Source organism: Neophocaena asiaeorientalis, unplaced genomic scaffold (assembly GCF_003031525.2).
Source record: "Neophocaena asiaeorientalis asiaeorientalis breed wild unplaced genomic scaffold, Neophocaena_asiaeorientalis_V1.1 scaffold30, whole genome shotgun sequence".
NCBI classification, from domain to species: Eukaryota; Metazoa; Chordata; class Mammalia; order Artiodactyla; family Phocoenidae; genus Neophocaena; species Neophocaena asiaeorientalis.
Genome location: NW_020174923.1, coordinates 12,908,734 through 12,933,815, shown reverse-complemented (window position 1 = coordinate 12,933,815; position 25,082 = coordinate 12,908,734). Strand labels below are relative to the sequence as shown.

Below are 25,082 nucleotides of genomic sequence, written 5' to 3'. Positions count from 1 at the left end.
CCTCCCCCCCTCCTCTTTCAGCACCTCCCTCCCCACCTCCTCACATTAGCCACAGGCTTCCTCTCAGCTTACTTCATCCACAGCTCGTTTGATTAGCACAATGCTCATGAGGCCATTTTGCAGAAATAAGAGATATAAATACAGCTCTTTTAGTTTATCTTATTGCTCAGTTTATCCTCCCAATGACATAGTGGGCATATTTGTACCTTTAAATAAAACACTGAAATCTTTTTGATTTTTTATCAATTTAAAGCACTTTTTTAAGTTGTGAGATGGAACGTACCTATAGAAAAATACACAGAACATACATGTACACTTTAAAGATTAATTAGGAGGTAAATACATGTGTAACTACGACTCAGTCAGGAAGTACTGCATTGCTAATACCTTAGAGGTACACCCTGACTCCCTCCCCACAAAGTCATCACTATTCTGACTTTGGGATTATAATTTTCTTGCTTTTCTTTATGATAGTTCGTATTAAGTGTATGTTTCTTAAATAATCCGGTCAGTTTTGCTTGATTTTGAGTTTTAAATAAACGGAATAATACTATGTATATTCTTTTGTCTTGCCTCTTTCACTGAGCATTATGTCTGTGCAATGCATTTATGTTGTGTGTAGCTGTTGTTTAATTTCACACTTGAATGGTATTTGACTGTAGAAATGCGCACAATTTATGTATCTGTGCTGGTGTCTGTGAACATCGGGCTGTTCCCCGATTTGAATGATGCTGTGGTGAACGTTCTGTACATCTCTTCTGGTACATACATGTAAGACTTTTTCTGCCCATGTGGTGAAGTTATTAGGTCTTAGGGATCTGAGTCTCCACCTTTCTGGACATGCCCCACTCTCTTCCCCAGGTCCTCATCCCTGCCAGCCGTGTGAGTTCTGGCCGGAATTGTCCAATTTCCCGCCTGTCCTACACTGCAGCCTGGGTACTCCCGTTTCCCGGTCGACTGACAGGGTCATGGACTGCTGGGAAGCATCTGAACTGCCTTTTCTGGTCTCTTGCCTGCTTTGCTGTCGGGCTGTCTGTCTTGCTTGTTTGTCAGAGTTGCTTCCAGGGAGTTTAAAATGTGTTCTCTCCTGCAGGACGACGTGATGATGCCTCAGAGGGTGAGGCTGCAACACGCAGCCGCTGTGCAACACCCAACAAGTGTGAGTACGGATGTTTCTGCATGTTTCTGCTGCATTGTTACACCTTTTGGTAGAACTGCCATTACAGCTTTTTAGATTAAGATTCTTCCTTAGGATAGGAAGAGTCAGTTTGTAATCAGACTGCCCCCTTGGAGAATGATGTGTGCCTGGTGTGTCTGCGCCCTCAAGGGTGTTTTCCTTTGAAGGAAAATGTGCTTCTTGTTTTGGGTAGCAGTGGTTACTTTCAAATGGGTCCAAAGTATTTTTTTGGTTTGGTTTAGTTTAGTTTGGTTTTATCAGCATTTGAGAAGCTGTGTACCTTGGACATGAAAACACAGGTTGAGAGCTGTAGGATGTATCAGTTAAAAAAAGAATTCCATTAGCTACATAACCTCAGACTACGTTCTCATCTTTCGAATGGCTTCCCCTTTGGCCCCCATGAGCCAGGCTCTCCAGGACCCATCCTCCTTGGCATTCGCTGGGTGAGAGCTCACTTCCCCCCACAGGAGCCCCATTTCAGGGAGCGTCTCCCAGCCACTTGGACCTGGGGGAGCATCTCGGGCCCGTGGATTCCTCGCTCCCGTGTGACTCAGGGTCGGGGGTGGCCCAGGCGGTTGAACCCCAGAGCTGGTGTCTGACCACAGAGCCCACTGCTCAGATCTCTATGCTGAAATTTTAGTAAAAACATCTTTGAATTATTGTGGTGATCACTGGTTTTGAAAGTGGGAAGGAGAAAGGTCTGGAACTGTCTTAAGATACATGGTGTCTGATTGCCTGGGAACAGCCTCCAGGTTTGCTCACTTCTGCTGCAGTGCCATGTCCAACCATGTCCACACACTAAAGCATCTCCAGTGCACATGAGCCCCTGGGATCTGATCCCAGGTGTTGGTGGGACCTGAGACTCTGCATTTCTCATGGGCTTCTGGGCACTGTGTTTGGGGTCTGACTGCCTGGCCACTGGGCCTTCACGAAGGAAAGAGCCTGTTCATGGCACAGGGCTCAGGGCTCAGAGAGTGGACCCTATGAAACGTGTACTGAGTTAAGACAAAGGCTCAAATATACACTTCCTTCAGATACAATTTCTCAAGGAGTTTGAAGGACGTTTGTTCACCCAAGATGAATTCTTTCTCTTCCAATAGCCCCTTATTTTGGAGCTCTGAATTTAGCCCACTGATTTTCTCCTTCTAGGAAATGTAGCCCCTCATGCTGTGTCTCCAGCTGCCCAGCCCCTGCACACCTGACAGTGACTGGGGACTTGGCTGTCATGTAAACAAACCTAGGCACTCTGCCTGAGGGCCGTTGTTGTCTTTTCATGGACTAGGTGACGTTTTACAACCTTAAGTTTGATGCTGAGGATTCTTATCCTCAGAAGTGTAATTGCCCTTATATTGCTTAAATTTAAACATTGTCCTTGAAATACGCCTGTAAGAAGATAAAAATGGCCTTCGGCTACTTCTTGAGAGGCCGCTCCACTGCCTCTCCGGCTGGAGCTTCCAGAGGCTAGATGTGAGGGAGGTTCAGAAGTGCCCAGCCGCCTCTTTATTGAGAAGTGGCCCTTCGCCGAGGTAGCATCATGGGGGCCAGTGCACGCTCTGGGTCTGATGGCGGGGGGCTGGTGTCACCTGACTCACCAGGACTGCTGGAATCCTTGGGCCGGTCCCCTAGGGCCCAGAGTCCGTTCTTTGACCAGAAGGTCAGGAGTGGTAGTAACTAGACCAGCCTTCGGGGAGGGGCCCACAGCCTCTTCTCTGGCCCGACAAGCCAGCACTGCCCACCCCAGCGCCCACCCCCAGTGCCCCCAGGTCCACCCACAGCGTCTCACAGGTCTGCTCCTCCCAGCAGACTCCCCTGCTCACTCACCAGGGCCTGGGGGCTTGTGTGTGTCCTTGCCCTGAATGGGGCTGGGCTGCAGTATCAGTCCCTTTTGGCATTGTGCCAGTTCACCACGCCAGCCTGCCTGTGAACCTGCTCTGTCACTGGGTCCTGGGGACCAGCCCCGTGAGGCCCTGGGTGCAGCTGAAGGAGAGGTCAGAGCCATGGGTGGGTGACCCGTGGAGTGGTCTTCATGGCCGTGAGGCCACTCAAGCTCATGCCTTGGTGGTCTGACAGTACCCAGCTCCTGGTGGGCAGTGTGGCCACGTGGTGCCCTGGCCACGCCACCTTGAATGGCCCCCAGCTCCATGCCACAGGGTCCTGGGATCTGTGCTGTGACGGCCCCGCTGGGGCTGCAGGTCTCCACATCGTCGACTGCCACCAGCTTCCTCCAGGACTCTGCAGCCTCAGGGCCAGATGGCAGTCCCGTGCTTCTTCGGACCCCACTCTTAACTATGGTCAAGGGTGAACAGGACCCCAAGTGGCCCAAGGAGACCGGCCAAGTCCTGTGCCTCTCTCTTCATGGTCCCTCACCTCAGAGGTAGTGTTGCGGTGCCCAGACCTCTGGAACCAAAAGTCTTGCTCATCAGGTGCCACAGGATGTCCTCAACACGGTGGCCAGCACGACAAAAATGTCCAGCGTGCAGACCACTGAGCAATGTGAAGACAGCAGAAAGGGTCCCAGTGCTGACTCGCCGATGCAGCATGTGCGCGGGACGTCTGCTTCTGCAGGGGTGTGTGGGGGCCAGCACCCCCTTCCTTCAAGCCTCCAAGGTAGCCCAGTGTCTGCTTTTTCCCCAGGATGTGATATTGTGTTCGATTTACACTTGAGGCTGGGATGGCCTCCACCTGCCCCTTGTCTTACACTAGCCCCTAATCACACCCCAGGGAACCCGTGTGAGGCTCAGCTGGGTGCTAAGCCTGTGCTTTCTGGTTACACGTTCAGGAACCTGGAAGTGGTCACTGGTGGGACCTGTGTGCCCATGAGCCCAGTTTATTACCTGGCTTGTGGACCCTTACTCCAGTGGGCGTGATGGGTCTGGTGTCACCTGGGCTCTGTGTCCAGCCGCCTCACATGATCAGTGTCCCCTCCCGGCCTTAGATCCTGCATCTTCGGTGCACCTCCCCTGCCGTCACAGGTCCATCCTCGTGGGTGGGGCCTCTCCTTCAGGTGGTGGGTCTGAGTCTGAGAACTGGCCCAGATCTGGAAATGGTCAGGGCTGATTTTCACAGTTTCCAAGCACTTAGAATATATTCTACATTGAAAAAAGAATTTTGTCTGAAGAATTTTGTAACAAGTGTATATATTATAGAGAGTGAGATACTTTCAGATACATTGTCCACCCCCGCCCCCTTTTTTTGTGTGTGATTGGTTCACATGTGAAGTTACTTTTGGTGGTTCTCCATGTGTAAGTTCAAAGACCTCGAAATCTAGGGATATATAAGGACTTTGGAAAAAATGTAGACAGTGTCAGTTAATCTTAATTAAAACACATTGGCTTGTGCCTTTATAAAGTTCTAGGTTACAGCTTTTCTTGCTAACCTGTATTAAGTGCACTTGATACTCTGCTCCCAGCGCTGGAGCACCTGTGCCGCCTCCGGCATCACAGGTTTGCAGCGAGACCAGGGGTTCCGAACAGTCCTGTTGCACCAGAACAAAATCAGCTTTAGAAGGGTTGTTGCTGTAGTGCCGGGTTTTTTAAAAGTCATGACCTACAAAAATCTTGAGTTGCTGGTTGGTGGTTTTGTTGATTATATCACATTGTTTGGAAAGAATGAAATGAATGCTAAGTATATGTTTGTCCTTGGTCATTACTTCGTTAAGGCCATTTACAAGAAAGCCATTTAATTATGAGGGTGGCAACTTCCATAAATTGTGCCGCTGCATATTCTCTGCAGAACTTCTGAGATGTTACGTGTCAGGCGTCACCGGTGTAGAATTTCTCCACCCACTTATTGAGCATTTTGGAGCAAGGATCCGCTCTGAGACAGGAGTTGGGTGGGGTCAGGGAAGCTGCTGTGTTTGGTCTGGGCCCCTCCCTCCCTGGGGGTTCACCTGCGCACGGGTGGAGGTGAGAAGCTCTGCATTCTCAGGAGTATGGAGGTGTTGAGGATGACGGTGGGAAGGAGGCGGGGAGCGCCTTGCGGAGGTACAGGGCACCCCAGAGCTTTTCCAGCACACGTGGGTGGGTCCTTCCCCGTGGCCTCAGGACAGGCCGATGGCAGGACTTCCTTATGTCCCCGATGTGAGTCTCCAGGGGGCTCGGGAGGGGTCCTCAGTGACCTGGCCTGGCTCGGAGTCGGCGACAGGCTCGTGCCCACCATGCCTGGTGGGAACGCAAAGCGGGAAGCGGGAGCTGTGGACCCGTTTCTGCCTGCAGGTGGCGCCAGGGCCATCACCTCATCTCCGCTCAGCGCAGCCTCCTCCCGCCCTGAGTGTCGCTGCTGCGCCTCTGTCCACTGAGCGGCACCGAATTGGTCAGGCTGAGCGTGTGCCCTGGGAGTGGCACAGGCGCTGCAGAGAGGGCACAGCTGTTTGAGGCGCCGATGAGGGGCTTACGCTGGCACGAGGTTTGGAGGCGGGTGGGTCTGCTGTCAGCATCTAAAGCCCGGTGGACGCTGCGCCACTTCCAGCTCCGTCCTCACCGCACCTTGGAGCGAGCACCGTCTATGTGCCCAGCGGAGGCTGGGAGAAGTGGGGCGCCGATGGGGGCCTTGCTCAGTCACTCAGGACGGAACCTGGTGCTGGGCCCTGTGGTCCAACTCTGCCTCATAGCGCAAGAGATCGGCTGGGGAGGCCCCTGGCCCACGGTGCCCTATAGAGCCTGGGGGGTGGGACGTGCTGCCGGCCAGGCATGGGTCTCTGGGAATGCTTGGTATTTGGAAGGTGGGCGTGAGGCAGGAGGAGGAGAGGGTGAACGGGGGCTGCGGGGAGGCTGCAAGGGCCCTGCTGAAGACGGAACCGGTCCAGAGTAACGTGCTGGAGCAGGATGCCTGGGAGATATGAGCTGATGAGGGCAGCTCATGTCCTACCGTCTGGAGTAGTCTCTCAGGTTAAAAACCACAGGGCTTCCCTGGTGGCGCAGTGGTTGAGAGTCTGCCTGCCGATGCAGGGGATGCGGGTTCGTGCCCCGGCCCAGGAGGATCCCACGTGCCGCGGAGCGGCTAGGCCCGTGAGCCATGGCCACTGAGCCTGTGCGTCCGGAGCCTGTGCTCTGCAACGGGAGAGGCCACAACAGTGAGAGGCCCGCGTACCGCAAAAAAAAAAAAAAAAAAATCACAGCGACAGAGCTTGTGTTCCTCCACATCTGCCCCACGTTGATGTGACCACCACACATGAAAAACAATCTGTGCATTTAGGTTTTGTGGAGTGTGGCCTCCACACACCCCAGCCACATCTGACATGTACCGTTCCAGACGAGTAAGTAAGTAAGGTGAGCCTCTCAGGAACTAGCAGGTGTTTGAATGGCCCTATTTCCTAGTGGCAATTGTTGTCCAGGTAAGTAGAAGTTGATCGATAAGTAAAGTCATTTTTTCGAAAAGATTTTTGATGACAAGAAGCATTTGGGAGTATGAAATAAGGAAAATCGTTAATCTAACTTAAAATATTAAAACATTGCTTCCATTCCTAAATGTATCCACTTGAAGTATTTTAAGGATTGGGTCCATAAGACAAATAGGGGTTGTTAATGAAATCTAATTTTAATTTATATTTTAGTAATCTTTATGCATAAATATAAATTAGGAACTAATTTCATAAGTATAGCTAATTGATAAAATTATAGGCTTACATTTCTCTTCCCCCCACCTTTTTTTTTTTTCATCTTCAGACCATGGTTCTGAAAGCCCTGCTTAGAGGAACCCTCTAGCAACACCATGAGGATGGTGGGTGGGGAGGGTGGGCTGCCCTCCTCTCAGAATTTGTGTTGCCGGGTCCCAGGTTCATTTTATAACTTCCCTACTTGAGTTTGCTGTGTGGGTGTGCGGTAACAGTTCTCATTTCCATTAAGAACTGAGGTTAGTGAAGTTTAAAAAATCCAGTTTCTGAATAAGATCTTGCAAATGGGTGCCGATCCCAGCAACGTCCAAGCCAAGCCACCCCGGAATGGCAGACCTCCTAACACGGCCACACTCTTGTCCCTTCCCTGCCCCGCTGGTTTTCTCTGTTGTCTTTTCTATTTTATTGACTTTTGCTTTTTATTACTTTGTTCCTTCTGCATTGCATGTAATTGGTTTTCATGTCCCGGCTTGGGTTTTACCTCAAGCCTCTTTCTTCCTGGTTTCCTCTTTCCTACCTTTTCGTTTTGTTTTGTTTTATGATTCCATTTTATCTGTACTATTGCTTTATCAGCTATCCCTCTTTGTTTCATTATTTTTCAGTGGTTGGCCTAGGGTCTGCATCTTACCCCTCACACGCTACTTTAAATAAATGGCCCTTTTATTAATAAATAAATGGCACTTAAATGGCACCATCTCACATGGAGCGTAAGAAGATTACAAAATCACATCCTGTCACACAGTTTATGCTGTAAACTCCACAGTGTTTGCTTTTATTTTTACCAAAGTCAATTATCTTATAAAGAAGTTGCACATGGAAAAATGTCTTCTGCTTTTACACATCTGTTTACCGTCATTGCCACTTGCCATTCCTTGGTATAGATCAGGTTGTTTCCTTCTCCCCAGAGAGCTTCCTTCATCTTTTTTTGTAATTTAAGTCTTCTTGTGATGAATAATTTTGGCTTTTGTTTTTCTGAAAAAGTATTTCTTTTGCTTTAATTTTTGAAAATTATAGTAGTTGGCTAATGAATTCTAGGTTGAAGTCATTCTTTCTTTAAAGATGTCTCTCCGTTGTCTGGTCTCCATTGCTTCTGTGGAGAAGTCTGCTGTCATCCTTATATCCGGTTCTCTGTGTGTAATAGGTGTTTTTCTCTGACTCCTTTTAAGATCTTCTGTTTAATACTGGTTTTCAGCAATTTGATTATTATGTACAAGCATGAATTGTTTTTTTTTTTAAAGGTTGGTTCTGCTGGGGCTTTGTTGAAGTTCTGGGATATGTGGTTTTATAGCCTACATCAAATTTGGAAAATTTTTGACCATTATTTCTTCAAGAATTTTTTCAGTCTCCCACTCTTGGGGTTCATTCAGCCTGTGTCTATTGAGCACCGACTGTGTACAAGGTACCGTGCTGGCCTGGTGTCCACAGTGGTCTGGCGTGAGGGCAGGGCAGACAGCACGGGAGAGGAGCTCGGCATCCCACTGCAGGTGCCTCTTTTTATGGTTTGCCTTTGTCTTCCCTGTGGTCCAGGCCAGCATTCTTTTAAAACATGTTAAGGCAAACAAAATATCCTCACTTTGGTTCTTTGTAGACCAGCACTCACAGCGTTTAAAGCCTCAAAGAACAGCCAGCCCCCAAAGCTCCAGCTTCATTTCGTGTTCACCTAATCCTCCTCCTCCATGTGAGACCCCACCCAGCGTGGTTCACCCTTCATCAGAGGCAGAGAATGGAAGAGGAGGTTTGGGGAAGGGGCTCAGGCACTCACCGTGGAAATAGCACAAGTCAGCTCATGTCCCAGAAAGACCACGTCTGCCGCCCCTCACGGTCTGGCTGGAAGTGTGGCTTTCGGCACGGGCTGGACTGGGCTGCACTCTGCTGGTCTGCCGCCCCCAGCAGCTGTTCATGGCGCAGCAGTCATGAGGCCGGGGCCTGGGTGTTTGTGTAGAAGTTAAGCCTCTTCATCTTCATGTTTGGGAATACTTTTGAAACAGGATTTCTACCTCACAGCTTTGATCCACATTTTTGTTTTTTGACTCAAAATCTTTCCTGTTCAGCAATCGAATGCAAGACAGTGTCAACAAGGCCAGAAAACAGATGGAATAGACAGTTTCAAAAAAATACGCTTTGGTCAGATCAGGTGTGGTACCTCGCAACTGGGCAAGGTGATCATTCAAGGGCTGTTCTAACTTACAGCTGAATTTTGTATGTGTTTTTAGGAGAAATATATGCAAAGTTCACACATAGAATTCAGCAGTATGTAAAAAGAATACAGACTTATGGCCAAGTGTGTTTTATCCCAATCAAGAAATGGATGAAAGACGCTTCCCTGGAAAGTCAGGCAGATGAGAAATTAGTCCCTGGAAGGAGATTCAGCCTTTTGAGCCACCAGGGGTGCATATTACAACCACAACAAGGTACCACACACACCTGTCGGAAAAGCCAGAATAAAACACATGGCAAGGATGCAGGGAGACTGGTCACACACGCTGCCGTGGGGATGGAAGTGGTGCAGCTGCTCGGGAAAACAGCAGTTTCTTTAAAAATTAAACATGAAACTACCATACGACCCACAGTCACGCTCCTGGGTGTTTATCCCAGAGAAACGAAGACTTAACATTCACACAAAAACCCCTGTGTGAGTGTTTGCAGCAGACTAGTAATAATAGCTTCAAACTGGAAACAGCCCAGGTGTCCTGTAGAGGGTTGAGCTGTGGAGTATTTTTCAGCCAAAAAAGGAACAAATCTCCAGGGAATCACCGAGTGAAAAAAGCCAATCTTGAAAGGCAACACACAGTGTGATTGCATTTATGCGATGTTCTTGAAAAGACAGAATTACAGCACTGCAGTAGCAGGTTCACGGCTGTGAGCTGGGTGTGGGGGGGAGGCGCAGCTATAAAGGCACCACGAGGGGTCCCTGTGGCCGTGGAAACGCCCAGGGTCCCTTAGCCCAGTGGAGGCCACATGTTGGCGTTTCAAGATGTTACCATTAGAGGAAACGGTGTAAAGGCTACATGGGATCTCTGTGTATTATTTGTTAACACTACATGTGAATCTACCATTTCTCAAAAAAAAAAAAAGCTTAATTAAAAAAAACACAACAAAAAAGGACCTATTGTATAGCACAGGGAACTCTACTCAATATTCTGTAATAACCTATATGGGAAAAGAATCTAAAAAAGAGTGGATACATGTATAACTGAATCACTAAAAACAAAACAAACAAAAAAACAAGCACACAACAAAATTCAAGCAAAAACCTCACAACTCTTCAGTAGCATAACTGCATTAATATAAATTAATCAGCATGTGTAGTGCTGTGTATATTAGAGCAAGATTTAAGAAACTCAAATATTGTGGGGTGACTTTTGATAGTTTCTCAGTAAGGTCACTTGGGCAGTGATATAGGTTTGCCGACCACTCTGACCTTCCTCACCGTGTTCCTTGGCGGTCAGGGAGGTGGAGAAGGCACAGCCAGGGGATAAGAGGTTAGTGTCATTTCCCCGAGGCCAGCCAGCCTCTGAGAGCCTTACAGGACCCTCACCAAGGGGCAGGCTTTCTGCTGCCACGGGCACCCCAGCTGCCCTCCCCAAGCCAGAAAGGAGGAGAAAGGCCCCCTCCTGCTGCTGCGAGGGGTCCCTCCCTCAGAAACCAGCCCGTTCCCTGCCTCTGAGCCCTGGGGCTGCTGGTGTCTGAGCATCAGGACCCCTGATATCTGCGGCAGGAACCAGCCTCTCTCCAAACCTGCCTCACCGACCAAAGGGCTGGACCTTTTTACCTCTGAGCAGTCTTAGAGATGTGTAAACGCGCTGCAAGCAGATACCCCAGCAGAATGTGCAGGGGGGCTTTCCTAGGTGCTGGGGCACTGTCAGACAGCAGGACAGGGCTGCCGGGAGTCAGCGTGCAGAGCTGGGTATGCGGAGAGGGGATCGTGTCCATGGCCAGGAGGAGGCAGGGCCGGGTTCCAGGACCAAGGGTGGAAGGAGGTGGTGATGCAGGGTACGGAAGAGGATTTAGAGGGCAGCTAACGCAGATTCTTCCTGGGATGGGGTGTGCCCGTCTGGTGGCGTCATGGGGTGGGGGGCTGCTGTGGCAGCCTAGACAGAGGGAGGCGGCCAGGGAAGTGAGCTCTTAGGGCTGCGACTCTTGTTTATTTAGAGGCTGGAAGGAGAAAGTTATTGAGAAACGGGGCTGTTCCAATGGCTGCAGTGGATTTATTTTAAGTCCTATCTGTTATTGTTTCACAGATTATCGGTTGCCAAGTGAGGAGGGAGCCCCCCAACTCCACTGAGCGATACACGCGGTGGATCAACCATCTGGCGCCCGACCAGCTGCTCACCCAGGTACGCCTGCCGTCTGCAGTTGGCCCTGGCCTCCCCGAGAGGGGCTTTTCATGCTCTTAGCACCTGTGTCTGCCTGCCTCCTGGGCGCAAGGCACAGTCCAGGTAGGCGCTCCCTGGAGAAGGGGGACAGCGTTTCAGAGGAGCCCGGCCTGGGGCGAAGCCGGAGCCAGAGGGCAGGTGTGCAGGGCACCCGTAGGCCAGGCGCGTAGGCTGAGGCGGACGGATCCAGAGGGCAGGAGGCCAGGGCTCGGGCAGCACTGAGCTGCTGCAGGGGTGAGGTGTCCAGGAAAGGCCTGAGTGTCTGGTGGGGCAGGGCCGTCCCCGAGCAGGGCAGCTGGAGGGGGGCCGGGTCTGGGGGAATGAGCTGAGATGCACCGTCTGGGTGGAGCTGGTCAGCAGACATCAGGAGCCCTCGGAGCTAGAAGAGGGCGTGGGCTGAAATCAGACTAGAAGCCACCAGGAGCGGGGCCACGGCCTGGGGGAGGAGGCCAGGAAGAGGTTCTTGGTCTCAGCTGTGGGGTCCCGAAATCCACGGGACTTCGGGTGGGTCCACGACCGTGTGTTGATGAGGTGTTGAGTGAGGACAAGAACCAAAGATCCTCTGTTCATCCACCTTTGAAAACCAGCCACTGCCTCAGCGTGCCAGCAGCCGCTTAATGCTCCATAGCAAATCACCCCAAACAGAGACTTAAAACAGCCCCGGCTCTTGGGGGTGGGCCCAGGCCTGCTGCATTTGCCTCTTGGCCCAGCCCTGGTGCCCCACCGACGGCAGATGCTCCAGACTCTTCCTCCTGCTGGACGAGCTGTTCCCAGGACTCACCCTGCCCGCCCCCCCTCCCCACCCAAGACCGGCGAAATGTGCTCCTCAGGGTGGGGGCCCCAGCCAGAGGGGGAGGAGTGGGGAGCAGCCCCCCAAAGCCCACCAGGAAGTAGCTCTAGAAGGCCTGGAAACATTCTCCCCTCAGTGAGGTGCTGGGGTCTGTCCCACGTTGCGATTTCCTGTGATCCTGCCATATAATGAAGTGCTTTTTTCTAAACTCTGAATTTTGAAAACTGAAATCTTGGTATAATGGAATGATTTATAATGATAATCAGCTTCTGAAATTAGAGCTGCTTGTGATTATGGCATCAGGTGTTCTGTACACTGAACTCAAAGTGACTCAGAAGAAACCCTGAGAGTTCCCTCTTGTGGGGCTGTTTCACGTGCTTCTTTGGATAATCCAAGATTATTTACCCTTTCCTCTTCAGTGTTGGGTTTGCCAGTTGCTTCTGTTATCAAAATGACTTCACCAGCTTTTAAGTTCTATGCCGTTCAGGCTGGTCCACACACAGAAAAAGCACTTTTGCATTTGGATTTACTTTTCCCATTTTGAGATGAATATTCCAGTAATGGCCTAATAGCTACAGGTGGTGCACTAATAACAGGTAATAATAATAGGGGCACTAGTAACGAGTGAGGGCAGTGAGGGCACTGGGGAGGCTCAGTCACTGCTGCTCCCCCAGCCATGAGGAAAGGAGAAGGGCCGGTGTATGTGGCCCACGTGGCCTCCTCGGAGCTGGCAGGGTCTCTGCTGTTGGTGCGGGAGCTCACGGGTTGATGTTGACAGTCATGCGGGATGGTTGCAGCTCTGTCCCGTCTGCACCAAGCGGCCCTGGATCACCGACAGCCACTGAGCGTCTGGTTGCTGCAGAGCTGTCGGGAGGGTGTCCTTCTGCGCGGCGGGGCATACGAGCTGGTGGAGCTGTGAGTCCACAACAGCTTCAGGCCTCTGAGCAGAAAGGAGTCTTCTCTCCAGGTTGTGAAGGTACCTGAAGGAGAAGCCTTCGACCTTAGCATCCCGAGTTGGGAAGAGGGCCGAGGGCTCTGGGTACACAAGCTCTGGGTACCGCTTGCATCTCAGTTGGCATTTGGATATGAGTGTGCGAACCATCATTGGCGCATGGAGAATAAGCACTGGGTCTGTGACTCCTGTCGCCATCCCTCTCCTGGTCCTTCCCTCTGTGGAGCAGGTCCAAGCCGCGGGTCACGGCTCTGGGATGTACCACCTGTTTACAGATGCCCTCCCAGGACATGCACTGATGGTTTCAGAACAAAGAATCATAGCCGCCTCAGTGAAGAGCTAGTAAGAGCTTTCATATCCTAACTGGGAAATTAAAATGTCCCACTGAGTGTGAATCCTCTGGCCTGCGGTCAGCCCTGGGTCCCCCTCAGATGCACAGCTCTGCACCTGCAAGGGGGCTCTGGAAACGCTCACCTCAGTCCCAAGTATTAGAGGGTCTGTGAGTAAGTGTAGAGGTGGCTGCGTGAGAGAAACTGCTGAGCTGGCTTCTGCCATGTGCTGGATTTTCTGGGAGAACGTGAGTCACACAGAAACTGTGTGACTGAACACTGAGGGTATAATTTACATGCAGCACATTCTCAGCCAGAAATACAAGTTCTGAGCCGAGGGCAGACTTAACTGTTTTCTGTTAAGCATCATAGAAATAATTAAGGTAGGGGCTTCCTAAACAGTGTTTTTCTTTAGCAAGTCAGGGGAAATTAAAGTATAAAGTTTCTCAAAATAAAGTGAAAGAAGATATCTCTTACTTAAGCCATTCCTCAACTGTTACAGTCCCAGAAATCACCAGCACTCTGTGGCGTCTTTGTTCATAGTCTAAATTGAGTCACATGTGTGAGGTGGAGAACAGCGTAATTTGGTTTGATATTTGTGTGTCTACTTGAATGTATGATTAGATACCCACCATGCACAACGTTGAATCAGAGTACTATAAAATTAACACTCTGCTAATTCCAAATAAACCAAGAGGTGGAAAGTTGTCTGGACAAATGGCCTGGAGCCTGTGCCAGCCTGAAAATGCACCTGTTTTAGGCAGTGCCCACTTTACACCTTCAGCGAGGGGCTGTTCCCAAGGGAGCTGAATCTCTTGGATGGGGATGGGGGGCAAGGGGAGGCAAGGCCAGACCCCACCCCTGCCTCAGAGGCTGCCCTTGGGGGATCCTGGCAGCTCCAAGGAGGGGTTGGGGGCCCTGGCAGCCTGCATGGGTGGCTGGGTCCTTACCGAGGCCAATGAGCCCAGCCCTGGCTCCCTGGAGTATGTGCTCAGGTTCACAGCGGAAGGAAGACAGCAGGAGTGGGTGAGGCGCCCCCTTCAGCCCAGGCCCACCTGGTCCTTGTCCTCCACGCCTGCTCCCAGCTGCCCTTGCACCTCTCTCCAGGATCTGTGCTTCCTTGGTGTCTTAGCCTGCTCAGGCTGCCATAACAAATGCAATAGACAGCTACTTCTCGCAGTCTGGGGGCTGGAAGTTCTAGATCAAGGTGCCAGCAGGTGGTTCCTCCTGAGGCCTCTCTCTTGGGCGAGTAGACGGTCGTCTCCACCCCGAGTCGTCACAGGGCCTTTCCTCTATGGCTCACTCCCGGTGACTCGTGGATCATGGCTCCACCCATGACCTCATTTAACCTTAAAACCTCTTTAAAGGCTTCATCTCCAAATGCAGTCACCTGGGGGGTTAGCGCTGCAGTGGGCTTTGGGGGACACAATTCGGCCCATAGAGTTTGGGCACCCACTTTGGCTCCTCCACAGCCCCTGGTGGTCCCCCCTGGTCTGTGTCCCCTGCCCCTGGGCCCACAGGACACAGTGGTATGTGGACAGGGCTGCAGCGAAGAGAACAGCCCCCCTTCCTGTACAGCCTCTCCTTCGTGGCCCCGTGCATTCCACAGGGAGGGTGTCACCCAGCTTTCATCTGCCCGCAGCGTCTGAACAGCTTGGCATGAACGTAAATGGGAAAAATGTACAACCCACCTGCCAGCACTAATGCACAAACTCTCACTTTATCCAGTATCCAAGGACTCTAGACTAGCAAAATTTCTAGATAATTAAAGTTTACCTCTGTAAGTACAGACTCTTTACCTAAACCAGCACTCCCCAAACTTGTTTGATCATAAAATAGCTCAAAAACTTGAAAACAATGCAGATCCCTCATCTACTCCCATAGAGTTTCTGATTTAGTGGCTCTGGAAATGTGCATTTTTAACACGTGCCTGAATATTTTTGATGAAACTCTTTGAGAATGTTATTCCTGCCTCTAATCTGGAGGCCAGGCTCTTGGTACCTGCACAGAGAAACTGCCTCCCCACCGGATCGTAGAGTCATTTTACAAAGCCTAACCAATTAAAAATTGTGTATTTTGAAATAACTCCAGACTCACATAGAAGTTGCAAAAACAGTAGAGTTCCTTTGTGCCCTTCACCCAGCCCCCCATTCGTAACATAGCCACAGTATGACGTTCAAACCAGAAGATGCACACTGGTACAACCCTGCTCGGAGTTCACACGTTCTTGTTGGGGAGGGGTGGGGGGTTTGTGGAATTTCATCACGCGTCTGCATCAGCACAGCCCCTGCCACAGTCAGGATATTGGGACTATCCTGCACCCCAAAGAAACTGCTTGCTAGTCACACTTTGTCCTGCCCCTGCCCCTGCCCCTGGCAACAACTTCTCTGTCCCCTTCGCTGGAGTTTTGTCGTTTGAGGCAGTTATGTCAGTGGAACCACGCCTTTTTCATTCCGCATTGTGCCCTTGAGATGATAGTTTGTTCCTCCTGTTGCCGAGAGAGTCCAGTTGCAGGGATGCGCCCGTCATTGTGGGGCTGTGACAAGTAGGGCCGCTGAGACCCTGATGGACAGGCTTCACTTCCTGTGAGCACCGGGTTTGGGACTGTGCATCTGTGTTCAAGTTGAAGTCCACGCAAGGCTCCCGGAGTGGCCGCGCCATTTCCCCTCTTGGCACTTGGTGGTGTCAGATTTTTCATGCCAGTCATTCCGTGGTGTCTCATCACTGCTCTGCCTTGCATTTTCTTAACGGCAGTTTCTTATGTGCTTATGCACCATCCACTAAGCGTCTGTTCTGATCTTTTGCCCATTTTCTTATTGGATTGTTTGTTTTCTTGCTATCGAGTTTGAGTTTCCTTTTGGACAGAAGTCCCTTGTTAGGTGTGTTTGCAAGTCTTTTCTCCTTATCTATGGCTTTTCTTTCATCTACTTAACAAGAGTCTTTCACAGAACCAAAGTTTTTAATTTTGGTGACGTCCAACTCATCTATTTTTTAAATAGATTGTGCTTTGGGTATCAATGTCTAAGGATGCTTTATGTAACTATAGGTCACAAAGATTTTCTCCTAAAGTTTTATAGTTTTACGTTTTACATTTAGAGCTATGATTCATTTTAAGTTGATTTTTGCGTAAGGAGCGAGGTTTGGATCAAGGCTCTTTTTCTTTCTTTCTTCCTTTCTTTTGCTTACAAATGTCCAAGTGTTTTCACACCATTTTTGGTGAGAATACTACCTTCCTTTATTGCTTTTGGCCTTTGTCAAAAATCAGTCAGCCGTGCTCGTGTGGGTGTGTTTCTGGGCCATTCTGTTGCATTGATCTGTGTGTCACTCCGTGGCTACACTCTCCTGGTCACTGTAGCTGTGGAGGAAGTTTGAAATCAGTTAATGTGGTTCCTCCAACTTCATTCTTCTTTTTCAAAGTTATTTTTGCTATTCTAGTTCCTTTGCCTTTTCAAATACTGAGCAGTTCTTCAGTTCTGAGCAGGCACTGACCGGGTGTCCTAAAAAACTCAGTTCTGACTCCATGTGCCTGGAGACAGCGTCAGATCCCACAGATTAAGGGCTCAGTCCTACAAGACTGCCTCACTTCAGCCCAATCACAAGTCCAGGTCGTCACCTGTGCTTCCACTTGACTGGCTATAAATCAGGGTTCCCACGACCCCCTCCTCTGTCAATTAATTTGCTTGAGCCATTCACAGAACTCGGAGGAACATTCACGTATGTTTAGAGTTTACTGTCGTGGATATGATGAAGAATACAGGTGAACAGGTGCGTAGAGTGGGGTCCAGAAGCGTCCTGAGAACAAGAGCTTCTGTCCCCAAAGAACATGAAGATCCACCCACATTTCATGAATGCTGGCCTCTGGGCGGGGACCTTGCCTGTGTCACCCCCGTCACCCCTACCTGACCACCATGACTTTCTGGGACAGTGGTCCTCCTTCATTCTGTTGCCCAACCTGAGGCAGGTTCCGCTCGGGTCTAGCTCTAACCTGGATTCACACTGAGAAGGGGCCCCTGAGAAACTGGTGCCCAGCTCTTGCTGATTTGACACAGCACAGTCCAGCATAGTGAGATTTCTTCTTACGTGGAGGAGAGTAAATTAGCTAAGAATAATTTGGAAAAATTTGCTAGAACCAAAGATGTGGGCTGCCAGATGGAAAGGGCCCTTGGGTATCTTGCCCAGGGTACGAGAGAAGACCCTGCCCAGGATTTAAAGCCCTTGGGCAGTTCAGAGAGGAGAATAGCAGGAACAAATGTGGTCTTGGATTTCTCAGCAATTGCAGTGGAACCTGTAAGACACTGGGACACAAGTTTCAAAGTTCTCACAGAAATGGTTTTGAATGTTGAATTCTATGCCTAACGAAATTGTCAATCGTGTGAAAATATAACAAGGACTTTTTCATATAGGGAGTCAAAATATTTGTCTCTTACAAAAGCTTTCTCAGAAATTTACTGGAAGACATTCCATCAAATTAAGAAGCAAATTGAAGAGGAGGAAGATATGAGATCTAGGAAGCAGGTCTCCAACCTGGGAGGGAGGCCAGAAGCAGCCCATGAAGGAGTGGGGAGATAGAATAAGTGCTTTACACACAAGGAGCACAGGCCTCCTTTTCCTTCAATTATAGAAACACTCAATTAGGGAGCAAGGAAAACAATGGAGAGGCCTTTGTGTACAATGGGATGTGACAGGGGCAACCGCACTCAACCAGCTTCTGGTGCTTGAATGAAGCCGCAACAGCAAAGGAGCAGAAAGGCCCCAAGAAGAGCAGAGAGATTGAAGCTCACATCAGTTGAGACAGAGGAAGTTCTGGGCAGATAACCTCTCAAAATGAGAAGACAGAGAAGTGCAGCAGCGGGAAATACCAGACGCTCATGTTTTTATTCTAATCCAGTACCTGCGACATCCTGACGGCCCTGACTTCCCGACTGTGTCCTTCGTCCCCTTGTCTCCATCTCCCGAGGCCACTGGGCTTGCCCTGGGTACTGAGAGGGTCATGTCCGGCCCGGCTGAAGGACACTCGTGTGTGTGTTTGATGTTCTAGTTGTCCACGGAGGGGACCAAGCCACCCTTTACTCTGGTCACCCCTCCCCTAACAAGAGCAGCCCCTGACCATCTCCTCTGTACTTGCCATTCCACATACATTTTCTTTAAAAAACAGAAAAAGGATAACTTTTTTAAAAGCTGAAACATTTCAGGGCTCCAGAAGTGCAGAGAATGCGCCTCCCCCTTGGCTGCAGTGCATGCCCTTGGATGACCCCCTCGTGGCTCGGTCTCGTGCGCATCCCGGCCCCTCGTCCCTTCCTGGACGGTGTACCCAAGATCCCCACTTCAGGTTCTGCTGCTCGAGCCCGTGAAGGTCCCCACTGTGCGTGCTGGGTCCGGAGGCTGCGCCATGTTCCTCACTCACATGAGACCCCAGGGCCCTCAGGGCAGCTGCACCCTCTCCACTGCTGAACGTTCGCTGTCGGCAGCACGTTCCTCAGCTTATACCCTGAGGCAGTCACCCCCGCAGCCAGCAGCTCCACTCTGGGACATCAGTCTTGGTCAGCCGCACCACCTCCCTGCTTCCTGACCCGCCCACGGCCTCCCCAAAGCAGGCTGACAGAAGTGCCGACCTTGGTGATCTGCGTGGGGAGCCACACGATCCTTCTCTGATGACAAGGACCCAGGAGAAGCAGGAGAGTTTGATAGGATGCTCTTGAGTGGCTGAGAGCCAGGGCAGGGACGCAGGTGTCCCCCACCCACCCCTGGGGGGGGCAACAGGGCAGAGGCTCACCCTGTGGGGTCGGATCCACAGTGGGGCAGGGGCCAGCTGGCCCAGGAGGCTCTCATGAGGTCCAGGGCTCAGGCCACACTGCAGGTCAACAGCGGCCCTGGTGAAAAAGCGCTGGTGTCCTGCTCCCCGGGTCCCTGCTGGAGTGGGCGCCCCCCTCCCAGCCCCCCTCAGGTTGCTGCCCCAGAGGCCCTGGCCTCTGTCTCCCCTCCAGCCAGCACTCAGTTTCATTGTTGGTAAAATGCAAAGGTTCAGCAGCTACAGCCAGACTCCAGGGCCAACCATCTATGTGACCCACGCATTTGAAGATATTTAGCAAAACTAAGTGAAGGTAACTTCGGCCAATCGAGAAGGCAGGGCATGAGGTGGAATCACGGGTTCTTTTCTGCCCGTGGGACCGGGCCTCCCACGTGCCCCTGACCCCACTCTTGTGTCTACTCTGTCATAGCTGCTTTGAAAGACCTTTCCTGTCATCCAAGTGGAGTCTCTACAGCCAGGCGGTTAGAACCCACCTGGGTCTACCAATTACATTTCACATATTCATTTAACTCCGTGTGTCTTTCCCTTAAAAATTTGTCCTTCACAGCTCAATGGTTTTTACCTAATTCTAATCGGTTAACATGCATAAAATTTTAAAAGTACTTTTTTTTTTTTGTGGTATGCGGGCCTCTCCCGTTGCGGAGCACAGGATCCGGACACGCAGGCCCAGCGGCCATGGCTCACGGGTCCAGCCGCTCCACGGCATGTGGGATCCTTCCAGACCAGGGCACGAACCCGTGTCCCCTGCATTGGCAGGCAGACTGTCAACCACTGTGCCACCAGGGAAGCCCCAAAAGTACTTTTTTTTTTTGTGGTATGCGGGCCTCTCCCGTTGCGGAGCACAGGATCCGGACACGCAGGCCCAGCGGCCATGGCTCACGGGTCCAGCCGCTCCACGGCATGTGGGATCCTTCCAGACCAGGGCACGAACCCGCATCCCCTGCATCAGCAGGCGGACTCCCAACCACTGCGCCACCAGGGAAGCCCAGTACATATTTTTAAGTGGATTAACCTGTACTGTTTTTCTTCACTTTCTCATTTAAAAGGAGTATCTGCGTTATAGAGCCATGGTACACTAGCAAATTTTAGTTGAAAAAGTGGTTACTTACCAACTTTCTCCAAAAAGTACTATTGAGTAAAGAAACTTTGTATTGATGTCTGTGTCTTTATTAAATCCAGAAGCCATAGGTTTTGGATTTCATTTCAAAGTTTCTTTTTGTTGCTGTGTGGGTGTTAAAATGTCAGAATCCTGGAAAATTTGTTATCTGTCTAAAGATAGTCTTGCAACAAATTAGAATTTAGAAATGAGGATAATAAACCACAGGAATCTGGAAATGAGTCATATAAACTTTGCTCTTTTTCTCTAAGAAGAATTCATATCACTTCCTGGTAAGATATAGCTAATGAGGTCTATAAATTTCATTAAATGCTTCATTTTCTTTCTTTAACTCAAGGACTTCTCCTTTCTAAATAAAAAACGGAGCCCATTTTAAGTCCCTTATCCTTACTTTTGTGTTTTTAAAGCACCAGAAGCATTGAAAAGTATCCATCCGAATCCATATGTTTTCACACGCCTTTCTTGAGAACCAAGGTGGACTCTGTTCAGGACAAAGTATGGCCAGTAGCTTATGGAATGTTTCAGTTTGTGCTGTATACTCCCCAGGGCACACTGGAAGATTTTTAACTTGTATGAGCTACATAGAATTTATTTTTGCAAAGTGCACTTTCTGTTCGTGGCAAAATAAGGGGAGAGCCCAAAAGCAAACTCCCAGGTCCCAGAGCAGCAGCATGGCCCCTGAGCCTTGCCTGGAAGCCCCTTCTTTTCGACAAAGTTTCAAGAAACTAGATTATCTGAGTATTCACTTGGTGACATATCAGAACCAGAAGAGGGAGTGACACCTCAAGAGTGAGAGGAGACAAAAATCGATGAAAAGGAATCATTAGCAACTGCAAGCTTGGTGATCCTGGGGAGGTCTCCTCAGCCCACCTGTACTCTCACCTGTGTGCACTCCTCCCCTCACCTGTGTGTGTTCCTCATCTGTCCTAATGAACTAACAGGCCATTCTGTTTCTCTTCAGCTGGAGCCGCCCCCCCCAACCCGAACCCATGACCTGTGTTCACAGTAGGACACCAGTGGTGGCCTCGTGACCTGAAGCATTGTGTCACCTTGCCCACCAACCAGGGTCCTTCTGCCCCTTCAGAACTTGCCTTTTCTCACCCAAACATGAGCCAGAGGAGCTCACCTCGGTGCTCTGGGAACCAGGGCCACAGCCGCTGCCTCAGCACAGACAGGTGGGCTTTGTGCATCTCGGGGAGCTGTTTGGCTCCACTGTGAAGAGGTTTGATCCTCTGTCTGGTTGGTTGTAAATCTGCAGTGTCTGGGAACAGATGTCTAACTCATAATTGGATATCAGAGTAGAGATGCTGTTTGGCCCTGTTGTCCAGCTGCCACCCTCACTTCAGGTGCCACAGGAGTTCAGGGGCATCAGGTGTCTGCATTCTGCGTGAACATCATCACAGACGGTCCGAGAAAAACGGTCCGAGAGAAATCACTGGGATGTGTCCTGATGTTGCAGGTAGGACCTGTCATCCCAAATAGGTCCTGTGCTGCAAAGGGTACTGGCCTGGTCTGTTCACATAATGGCTTCTGACCATTTTAGAAAAACTCTTCTTTTACATACTCACCCCTCCTCAAGTAAAAAGAGCTCTTTCCTGAAGACATGCTTTATGGTCCAGAGGGAGGGATGCAATTCAAAATACTAGTGAGGTGAAGACAGTATTTGTAAAACATACCACTGAAAACCAACTATAAATGACTTCCCATATGCTGGAAACAAAGGCCACTTGCTGGGACTCCCAGACAGAGGGTGGTGGGAGGGCCGGGCCCCTCCTTGTGGGTGAGGAGGGCAGAGAGGGTCCAGCCAGCTGGGCTGGGCTGGTCCCAGGACCAGACGGGGGTGGGGGAGCTGGGACACCAGCGGGGCGGAGCCAGCTGCAGCCCTTCCTTGGAGGGACAGAGGGATGGCGTGGGAGGTGGGACCTGCGCCCTGTGCCTTCAACCTGCCAGAGGCAGCCCAGGACGCAGCTCCGCATCCTGCCAGTTGCGCAGCCTCGCCGGGTGTTTCTGGGGAAAAGGAGCTCCCAGAACAGTTTGCTGGCGAGGTGCGTTTGTGTTCCCAGGTGCTGTGTGGTAAGCTGCAAGGTTTGATGCTGCTGTCCGTGGGCCAGTTCTTCCCACCCCTGTGGCCGCGGGCAGCTTCCCTCCTTGCGGCCTGAGCGCCCTCTGCTGGGGCCTGCACACCCTCACTGTGCTGTCAATTGAGTAAGACTAAATGACCTGTAACTTACCTAAACATATGATAATATAGAAAAAAGCAGTGAAAGCATTTTACACCTCTTGGATCTATTTATTTAGGTTCCAGGAATTCTGAGTTCTGGGGGACTGTTTCCACAACTCTGTACTGCATTTAATCACAGACCCTATAGTTGGAAGAGAGGTGAAGGGGAGATACTAGGCTATTCCAGGTTTAAGTAATCAAAGAAGCAATTTTTGTTTAAAGTCAATGCTCCACTGCTTACCACTTAAACCAGGGGTTGGCAGACTGGCTGGAGGGCCAAATCTCTTCTGCTGCCTGTTTTTGTAAATAAAGTTTTATTGGCACACAGCCATGCCCATTTGTTAACTTCGTGTTGTGTGGGACTGCTTTCGCATTGCAGTAGCAGAGCTGAGTACCTGTGACACAGACCCTAAAATGTTAGCATCTGGACCTTTACAGAAAAAGTTTGCCGACTCCAAGTGAGGCAGTGGTGCGGCTAATTCACCAGCACCAGACTGTAATGTCCTTAGTAGGTGTGTTCTCTGGGCCAGGAAGAGGTCTGTGGTCACTATGGGATCATTCTGGCTTTCCCAGAAAGCTCTCAGGGAGATTGAGGGCTGGCGGCGAAGGACATTGCTGGGCCTATAGGCGTTTGCTCTTCCCATTTGCTTATTTTCACCACCTTGGCATTTATCTCTTACATTCATCTTGAATGTCTTAGACATGTCCCATTTTTGCGTGGCTTTCTCTCTCGCTCTTTCACAAGAAAGAAGACGCAGCAGATTAGATCAGGGTTTAGTTCTGTTTCTTCTCACCCTCAGAGCCTCTCACCCAGATCATGGCCGGGGTCAGCAGCTCGGGTGGGCCAGGGTGTGCGTGTCCAACAGGTCCTCGGGGCCTCACCTTGAGGACCAGAGGGAGGGAGGGTCAGACACAGTCCCAGCCCCACACAGGGTCTCTTCTGGAGGCCTGGGGTCTGGTCACTGGCATTTGGAATCACTGAACACCTATGCAGTAATCTGTGACTTGCATGCAAGTTGTATGGCAGAGGTAGATGGAAATATTTCCTAAGAAAACCATTTTCTTTGAAGTTTAAAAAGTATATAAGCCCCTCCCACCCCTCAACTTGCCACACACACACCGTTTAAAGAAACACAAGAGTTTACTCAGCAGACGTGTTTCTCTTTCTTCATGTGCTTTAGCTTAAATTGTTCATGTGGCCGGCCCAGCCCATGTGAGGAGAGCAGGAAGCAGATAATGCCATCTGGACTCTGGTTCTGATGCTACAGTAACTGTAGCTGATACAGTTGAACTTCAGTCATGGAAAGGACAGTCCTGGGGAAAAGAAAGATCACAGCTCATGTCTGAGTCATTTAACTGATTAAAGGGGATAACCTGGAGCAAGCCAGTCCCCACCGGGGCATACAAAGGTGCTGGAGAGAGCCAAGCCCATCGTGGTACCTGCTAGAATGTGCTGGCGAAACTCCCGGTCCCGTGAATCTGTGATTCATTCTTATCCTGGCCTCCTCGTTAAGAAGGAAGCTGTCTTAGGTGTCAGCTGTGTGTTGAGTGGCCATTTCCCACGTGCAATTTACTGGAGGTAAAGTATGAGTATAGGGATCTCCCTGGTGGCGCAGTGGTTAAGACTCCTCCTGCCAATGCAGGGGACACGGGTTCGATCCCTGGTCCAGGAAGATCCCACATGCTGCGGAGTAACTAAGCCCATGTGCCACAACTACTGAGCCCACGTGCTGCAACTACTGAGCCCACATGCTGCAACTACTGAAGCCCGCGCACCTAGAGCCTGTGCTCCGCAACAAGAGAAGCCACTGCAATGAGAAGCCCGCACACTGCAACAAAGAGTAGCCCCCGCTTGCCGCAACTAGAGAAAGCCTGCACACAGCAAGACCCAAAGCAGCCAAAAAAAATAAATAAAAATTTATTTAAAAAAAAAAGAATGAACGTAAACTGCTCGTTGGAGTCAGATGTAGTCTGGTCTGGAGAATCACGGAGGCAGGGACCCTTGAAGCAAACGGGGACATTCTACTCATAGTTCATTTGCTGTAGTTCATCTGGCGGCCCCAATCCAGTGGAAGCCAGCGTCCTGTATTCTCAGGTGTGTCTGGGCGTTCATGTGAGTATTAAGGCAAAGGTAGGATGCAGCCCCTCAGCCATAGGTGGCAGGAGGCTGCTGGTGTCTTAAGTCATGGGTGACTGTTGGAAGTAGGAACAAAGGAAAGCTTGAAAGAAACCATCATGTTGAGCCAACTTCTCTTTGGATTTTGAAAATAATTGCATTGTTCTGACGGGACCAAAAGAAGTGACCACCAAACTTATACTTTCTTTGCTCTTTTTTGTTCTGTTTTTATTCTTTTGTTCCCGTTGTCCTTTCAGATAATGCAGGGTTATGGCAGTGCCTGGTGTGTGTCACAATTTCACTCCTCTTCATGGCTGAATAATATTCCATCGTGTGTATGTACTGTTTATACCACATTTTGTTTTTCCGTTCACATTTTGATGGCCACTGGTTATTTCCACCTTTTGGCTGTTGTGGCTGATGCTGCTGTGAATATTGCCCTACATTGTCTGTTTGAGTCCCTGTCTCTGATTCTTTGGGGTATATACCCAGGAATGGAATTGCAGGGTCATTTTATGTTTAACATTTTGAGGAATGGCAGCTGCACCGTTTTACATTTCTACCAACAATGTAAGAGGATTCTA

General features: G+C 50.2%; 1 protein-coding gene across 6 annotated transcripts in view; it reads left to right on the top strand.

The window, feature by feature from the left end:
• QTGAL (queuosine-tRNA galactosyltransferase) overlaps nucleotides 1-25,082 on the top strand; it is a 109,855-nt gene that overhangs the window by 42,019 nt on the left and 42,754 nt on the right. For 5 of the 6 annotated variants that reach the window (XR_003005412.1, XM_024760766.1, XM_024760765.1 and 2 more), the window contains exons 4-5: nucleotides 1,094-1,159; nucleotides 11,030-11,125. Coding sequence is in view for 5 of the 6 variants with exons in the window: in XM_024760766.1 (XP_024616534.1) it covers nucleotides 1,094-1,159; nucleotides 11,030-11,125 (162 nt within the window). In the remaining variant the exon portion in view is untranslated. The remainder of the gene's footprint in view (nucleotides 1-1,093; nucleotides 1,160-11,029; nucleotides 11,126-25,082) is intronic. The other variant, XM_024760767.1, reaches the window with a different exon arrangement.